Source organism: Neopelma chrysocephalum, unplaced genomic scaffold, assembly GCF_003984885.1.
Source record: "Neopelma chrysocephalum unplaced genomic scaffold, ASM398488v2 Primary Assembly neopelma1_76, whole genome shotgun sequence".
Lineage (NCBI taxonomy): Eukaryota > Metazoa > Chordata > Aves > Passeriformes > Pipridae > Neopelma > Neopelma chrysocephalum.
In genome coordinates, this window is record NW_020897737.1 from 1,946,325 (window position 1) to 1,954,483 (window position 8,159).

Sequence of the window (8,159 nt, forward strand, 5' to 3'; positions counted from 1 at the left end):
GTAGCAAGAGTCAATAAAAATCTCTGCATGCCAATACATGCTTTAAATTGTATATATGAAAGTACAGTATAGTAATAAAAAGCCCATGTGAGAAAACATGGTTGAATAGCCCTTAGGTGACGTTAATGTTTGTTTATAGATCAAGTTAAGCCATTTTTAGGAGTACTTTTTTCATTATGTGGCTTTTTTGCATTGTTTTTTAGCTGCTAAAGGAAGCTACAGAGTCCAGACACAAATGTGAACAGATGAAGCAACAGGAAGCTCAGCTGAAGCAACAGGTATCATTTTTAATGGAGAGATCTTCAGTAACAGTTCTGAAAAAAAAATACCAAGACTGTAGTGAACATAATGCAACATCTGAAAAAACTTTAAATTCATCAGATGCTTGTGAAAAGTACTTGGTATTTTTTTAAATTAAGTCTTATATTTAATTTCCACTAGGTAGCTCTTCAGTAGTGAAACATGAATGATGATTAGTAAACTTGCTGTTTAATACATCTGGAGAGCGCTGTTACTGGAAGGTGCTAAACACTGAATTTCTGGAGTTAGTGTCCTTTTAAATTAATAATGTTAATATTACAAAGACTAGAATATATGAAATCGTAAGAAGAAAAGTTTAAGAAAGTTTGTCTTCTCTGGAGCTGTTGTTCTCTCTTTTTATCTTTTTTTTTTTTTTTAATGTAGCTGTTCAGGACCAGAGAGGCCCTTGTGACTTTTATAAAGAGTTGGATGGGGATTTTTACCCAGGCATGTTTTAGAATCTGTTTCTTACTGTTTCCATCTCATCCCGGAAGGATGGAGGATTGGGAACAAGCAGTGTCACATTTATCCCTGTAGTTATTCAGATTTAGTAACCTGAATATCTCCTCCCGCAAAAAAACCCTACGGTCTTCAAATTACTTGTTTACTGTAATATAAATGTTACAGCAAAATCCTCTGTGAGAGAGGAGAGATGGTCTCCAGTTTTTGGGCTTTGGTTCTTGATCACCTGCAGTCATTGACCACACATGAACTCAGCACAGAAGGCACAGGGTAGTTTCATGCAGCATCAGAGCACCTGAGAAGCAGTAGCTATTCCATTCACTGCCATGTCTGTTACTGCTTTAGTTGAGGTTTTGTATGAAGTCTCTGTCCTGGTTTCAGCTGGGATAGAGTTAATTTCTTCTCTGTAGCTGGTATGGTGCTGTGTTTTGGATTCAGTGTAAGAATAAGGCTGATAACACACTGATGTTTTGGCTATTGCTAAGTTGTGTTTGTCCTAAGTCAAGGACTCTTGTGTCTCATGCTCTGCTACTGAGGAGGTAACAAAAACCTCCAAAATAACTGTGAGGGAGCATAGTCAGGACAGGTGACCCAAATTGGCCAAAGGGATATCCCACACCATAGAATGTCATGCCCAGTATATAAACTGGGGGAGTTGCCCATAAAGGGGCTCATGGGGGTTTGGGGATGGGGTCTGGCATTGGGCAGCAGGTGGTGAGCAACTGTATTGTGCATCACTTGTTTTTTCCTTTTTATTATCATTATTATTATATTTTACTTTGTTTCAATTATTAAACTGTTCTTAGCTCAACCTACAATTTTTACTTTTGATTCTCCTCCCCATTCCACCAGGGTGAGGAGTTGGGGTGAGTGAGCAAGTGCGTGGTGCTTAGTTGCCAGCTGGGCTTAAACCATGGCAGTCTCTTTGAAAGCTGTTCCATGCCCTTTTTTTCCATGCTTACTGTATCTAATTATTTTCTAGGCTTTCCAGGAGTTATGTAAAGTGTGTGTGTATGTGTGTAGTTCAATGTAATCATACACATCTTCATCGGACTTGAACATACGAGTATCCAGATGCTTCCAAATAGGTCTTTTTTTTCCACACTTAGTCTTTTTTGGTTTTCTCCTAGTTGGTTACCCTTTATTTAAAATCTCACTGCCTTTTTTGTTGTGCTTTTTCAGTGAGTATAGTTTGTGGTTTCCTGAGGCTGACAGATATTTTTTGTAGAATAAGACGAGCTAGAAAGTTCAGTGACAATAATGGCAGAGAGTCATGATGTACTGGTGACAAGCTGGGCTAATTCCTTTTATGTAATTTCCTTTGCAAAATACAGTATTTCTGTGCTCTGAATTGTATTGTCCTGTATCCCCCAATGTAAGAATTGAGAGAACTGATTAGTCTTCAGTAGGAATAAGAAGTTTCTGTTAAATAGTCATGTATTCTTAGAACATCAAATCACACACTAAGTTGTCTTAATAAGAATCAAATGTTTTTTAAAACTATTAAACATATTTTGCAGTTCTTTCTTGGTGATTGACCTTGTGCAGGGCAAGAAGTTTTCTGTCGTTGAATGTTAATGCTCTTGACTTTTTAAAGTGTAATGTTTTCCACTATTACATTAATTTCTTGTCAATATGCACTTTCCATGATTTTTGCTCAGTGGGTAAATTACATTGGTTGTGAATGTGTATTTTGATTTCTGGAATCAGTCGTGTTTGTTTTGTCCCAGCCTTGGTTATTAGATTTGGCTGGTTAAGGAGGAAAGGTAGATATTTCCTAAGTTTTAATTTCACTAACCATGTGCTGAATTTCCTGTAGATGTGTATGTCCACAGATCATTTTTTCCAGTGAAGAGGTAAAAATGAGATAGCGATGAACTGTGATGTCTTCCAACATTTTATTAAACATAATATTCTTCGTACTTCAGAATATATTGCTGTTCTGTAAACACAGAACTCTGCTTCACATATAATTTGAATGGCATGTTTTCAGACAAGTTCTGCATGTTCCTCAAATGGAAATTGTAGGATAGTTAAAAAAAAGATTAAGAAATTAGTTTTACTATTTCCAGTTTAATTTTGCCTTGTACCTTAATATTTTTGTATTTGTATACCATTGTTCAGAATAATGTTCTTGCCTCTTTTCCAACAGCTTTCTCTTTATATGGATAAGTTTGAAGAATTCCAGACCACCATGGCAAAAAGTAATGAGCTCTTTACAACATTCAGGCAGGAAATGGAGAAGGTATGTATAGGATTACCTATGAAAAGTAATACAAAAATAGAGAAGTAATATAGAAACATTATAAAAAGTAATGTAGAGATGCATGCTGTTAGTGGGTTGCATTTTAGATTTTTTTTTTGCCTTCTGAAAATATATGGAGTATTTTGACATTTAATTTGGATCATAAGATAGGTCATAAGAATTTGTCATATTATGGAAGAAAATGTAAATTTTTCTATTTTACATACTTGCATGATATCTAAATCCTAATTTCAGTGTTTTACCAAATAATACTTCTTGTTCTCTTTGGCTGTGCTTATGTTTTAAGACTTCTTTTCCTGGAGCTTTTTATTACTTGCACTTGAAAGTTGCCAGTCTGTTTCTTTTAAGACTCAATATTGTTTTCTTTCAATGCAGAATATGTATTTGTGGGGTTGATTTTATGCAGAAACACTTCTCCAAAATAACTTGTTCAAACTGGACTTGGAAAATAACGCTTAGAAGACAAATTACTCATGTAAAACCACCTACGTTGCAACACAAGCCACAAAATTAAATGTTTTATTTATCTTTTGTAGATGACAAAGAAGATTAAGAAACTGGAAAAGGAAACCATTGTGTGGCGTACAAAATGGGAAAACAACAACAAGGCTCTTCTGCAAATGGCTGAAGAGGTAATTAACTTCTAAGCAGCAGTATGGCTCGGCTTGAGTCTGAGTCCTAGAGAACTTCATACAGTTTTTCAGTTTTAGAGAATGGGAAGTGGTACACAGTAGCTTCTTCTTGGATTGTTGGCCTTATGTTTTTTGTTGTGTAAGGTATTGTTGTCCTCAGATATGGAAAATGGAAGGCTGCTATGTAAATCTAAACCAATGGCACATTGGTTTCTGTTTCATTGGTGGGATAATATGTATGAAATCACAGGAGCTGAATGAATTGAATGAATTTTAGTATTCTGAGTAAAGTTCAACCAGTGCTGCAATAAAAATCTGTTTTAGACATACAAGACTGACATGAAGGAAATAACCCACGTGTAAGGGATCAGTTGCTTTCTTGCATTGCTACTGCTTTTGAGGTCATGAGGTGCCATTACTTGTAGTCTGGCAAGAGTGGTGCTGTTCAGTTGTGCCTACACTGCCTAAGGCCTAGTTCAGGTGTGTGAGGAGTGACATTGCCAAACCGTGCCAGGTCGTGTAGGTTCTGCTTATAGCACTGCTTATCTTTTTGTTCTTATAAGGAGCTAGTTAATAGAGCCCGGAGTATGGTACCTTCTGACCTGGATTCTGCTGCTGGATTGTGGATTTTCCACTTCTATGCCCTTCTCCTCCCCTGTAGTTGCCATTATATGGGTTGTAATTGACGCTTTATGGGATAAATTTGAAAATATCAGGGTCCTGGTTGATGCCCAGCTTTCACATAGCATTAAGTAGTCATGTAGTCCTCATTGCTTGTTTTTAAAGATGTCCGTTGCCACTCCAGCTCAGACAAACCATCTGAAGTGTAGTTAGGTGAAGTATTCCAAGGAAATTTGCTCTAGTTCAGCTGGAATTTGACCTACTGGATTAATTAAGACTTAATATTTGGGATTAAATAGTGGTGATTCTTTTCATTAATTTAGGAAAAAAACCCCAGTTGTATCACAGAGCTTTTATTTCTTTTGTCCTTCAGAAAACAGTAAGAGATAAAGAATACAAAGGCTTTCAAATAAAACTGGAGCGTTTGGAGAAGCTATGCAGGGCCCTTCAGACGGAAAGGAACGAGCTGAATGAGAAGGTGGAGGTGCTCAAGGAGCAGGTGTCTCTTAGAGAAGCAGATGTGGATCTAGCTGTGCAGGTGTTGCAGTCCTGCACACTCAACTCCCACGAGGAGCTGGGAACTCCCATTGACACGGAACCAGGAATCCAACCTGATGTGGAATCACGTGCGGCAAATAGCTCCGAAAAGACTGTCTCATCAAGTCCTGTTCCTGGCACTGAATCTGTAGACTAAAATGAAGTGTAAACACTGTATTGAGAGATATATTTTGTGTATAACTTTCTCTGTTGGTGGTAACTATTTGGTTTTGTGGTGAAAATTTTCTTACTTTTTCTACCATATCTGTATTTTCTTAGAACTACTGGACTTATGTGGTACAGGAAGCTGCATAGCAGCTTTAAATAGCTTAAACTATAAATTTTCCACAACTGTGTTGCACATCTGCCTCATTTTTTAAAAGAAAATATTTTTCCATAAAAGGATGCATGTGCGTTTCCTCCCCACAACACAAATCACTGTCATGAAAGACTGTGTACAGATATAACATCGTTTGGGGAAAATGGTGACAGCAGGTCACTTTTTTGTTTTAAAGAACAGCAGTCTGGTTTTGTTCATTGACTTGCCACTCAGTATACTAAAGATTACCAATTTTTCCAGTAAATTTATCTACATAAGGATGTCTAATGGCCAGTAAAAAATGTCAACTTTTCCCCCTAGTATGTTTTCATATATATGAATGAAAAAGTAAAGGTCCAGAATATAGTAAAAGATATGTGTAAAGGGTTTTATGTCCTTTGTGGTATGAAAAACACAGCTTTGAAATCCATTAATTTGCAGCTGGTGAAACAGGGTGTACAGCTTTTTGCAGACGTCTCAGGGTTGTGTCATAAAGGTTAGTTTGGACTGTTTGCCCTACCTGTGAAAATGTTAAATATAAATGTGTACTCATTTATATTTAATGTACAGTGACATTACTGAGTGGGATTTTGCAGTTGTGGAGCCTGTTGTACAGGTGTTGGTCACATCCTTCCCTCTTAGCTGTAGTGTGTCCACCACATGGTTATCCTGACTAGGAAAATCCATTACTATCTAAGCAAATATCTGGATTATCTGGAGGGCTGGAAAGTAGAAACTCACTGCTGCAGGTGTGGAAGACAGGAGTCTGGCAAGTAGGCTTTCTCTAATAGCTGGATTGCAACAAATATGTCGCAAAAAGTGTTAGTTTAACGTATTCTTGTTATAGTTGAACATGAAAATTCACGTGCTTTTCCTGAAGTACAGTGTGGAACTTCCTGCACTTTCAACCCCAAAGCTGTACCAGTTGGCAGAGTGCCTTCCCAGTCGGGTTATCTGGTAAAGATGGTACTTCACATTCTTACACTAACATACCACAAGCAAAGCTTCCTTGTTAACCTTAAACCATATTGTATTTTCCTAGAAAATTTGATACCGTCACTATGACTTCTTCTGAAAGAAACTAGGACCAACACTTATTTTTTTGGCAAGGCAACGCGTGATATAACTACAAGCTACCCTTAACTTTAGTTCCCATGTATTTACTTTCTGGTTTTGGTTGCTGTCATTTTAAGAAATACGAACATGTATAGCCTTTTCTGGTACTTAAAGTTCTTTGCACTTACTTGGGAGGGAATTTCTGAATCAAGCACATCTCAACGAGCTTCCCACCCCAATGACCTTGACAGTTCAGTGGCTAAATTACTTGAATGTTCAGGCTGCACTGAGCTCCTGATTCTTTTCCTATAGTAATGTAAGTTGAAATAACGTAGCTGTCTTTGAGAGAGGGTAAGGTTATAAATGTGTTTTAGTTCATACCACTAAGAGGAACTGTGCAAAACTGACATTTCTGAAATGAAGCAAATGGGAAGCTGGCCGTCTTTCTCCTAGATTTGTGTGGATTTGGTGTTTGTGATCCAAGCACAATGCAGGAATGAAAAGAAGGTAGCAATGAGCAGTCAGTCAGGTTAGACTCAAAGCTTTGAAATGTTGATCATGCTAACCGTATGGCATAAAAAATAACTGGAAAGAAGTGTTTCAGACTTGCTGTTCAAATTACGTGCTTTATAGAATCAAGCTTGAAAAAATAGTTGTTCTGAGAACTGGCTTTCAGCTAACACTAAGCATGAAGTAATTTTCCTGAGGAAAGGTGAAAAACTTTGTATCTGATGCATCATACCATTGGCAAGGTAGGACATGCAGTTTTCTATTTTTACAATTTATTATTTGGACATTTATATCCTGAACAATTCTTTTTATAGTGCTTGTTCTATGTGGAGGCAAGAATGAATTTTTGGTCCCTGCTGCAAGAATATTTTAAAGGGCTCATTTAGAGAAATGACAGATGTATAGAACAGCAATACAAATATATTTGTTACTGACTAAACACGTAAATGAAACAGAATGCCCCAAGGAAAAATCTTTTAAAACAGGGATCTCTTTCATCTTTCCTACCGTCAACATACCCATACCATAGCAACTTATCTGGCCCAAGGCAAGCTGTACTTTGCTTCCTGAAACCAGTCAGTAGAGTGTCATTGCTTAAAAAGTGTTCTTTTTTAAAAAAAATTGATGTAAGGGATAAGCTTAGCACTGTCACTGATCTGCCATACCGCAGGCTATTGCACTGCCAGGCTGTAGCCAAATGGGCTCCAGTAGGGTTTTTAAGTAAACTTGTGTTACTGCCTTTCTCCCACTACTACAAACTGTTTCACTTGGGATGTAAACTGATGTAGCCTGAGATGAGTGTATCTAATTGTCAAAACTCTGGCGCCTGATTGACAAGTTTCACCACGATTAAGCTGCAAAAAGCTAAATTGTATGTGATTCAAGACCCAAATATGTGTATACCTACACAAGTAAGTTAGGGCTGTATCTCTAATGTTTTGTCCTTCCTTTCATTACACCTGGTTACGTTACAGTTCGATTCTCAGGTGTTGCAGAAAATCTACCTCTTTGGACTGTAGATGGAAATAACTGTGAAAAAAGTGATGCAGAAATCTAGTTTGTGCTAAACACACTGCTTTATTTTTACAACCCATGTCTGCTTTCATGAGGAAAAATGATAAATGAACAGGCAGTCTTTGTTTTGCTTTTCAAAAACATTTTGTAGAGATTTTTCACTAATGTGAATCTGAAATTTTATCTACTCGATTCTGTATAGATTAAGTAAATAAGTATGCTTAATATACTGGACTCTGAGTTTTTCTTTAACATCATATTCATGTCTTCAAACTGAATCTACTGAAACTATTTATTTGAAAAACCAAGTGTGAAAATTAAAGATGTGAAATTTGAGTTCAAGCGTATTGTTCAAGTGAGCTGCCCCACGAAGGGGCTGTTCTGGGGTCGTGTCAGTGACTTGCACATTCCTGGCAGTAGTTCCTGGCACTGCACAGGCTGA

The 8,159-nt window shown here is 37.2% G+C and overlaps 1 protein-coding gene across 2 annotated transcripts in view; it reads left to right on the forward strand.

Moving 5' to 3' along the window:
* TXLNG (taxilin gamma) overlaps positions 1-7,946 on the forward strand; it is a 24,555-nt gene extending 16,609 nt beyond the window's left edge. For both annotated transcript variants that reach the window (XM_027689087.1, XM_027689086.1), the window contains exons 7-10: positions 204-278; positions 2,915-3,007; positions 3,565-3,660; positions 4,655-7,946. In XM_027689087.1, coding sequence (XP_027544888.1) covers positions 204-278; positions 2,915-3,007; positions 3,565-3,660; positions 4,655-4,975 — 585 coding nt within the window. In that variant the 3' untranslated portion in view covers positions 4,976-7,946. The remainder of the gene's footprint in view (positions 1-203; positions 279-2,914; positions 3,008-3,564; positions 3,661-4,654) is intronic.
* Positions 7,947-8,159: the final 213 nt, after the last annotated feature.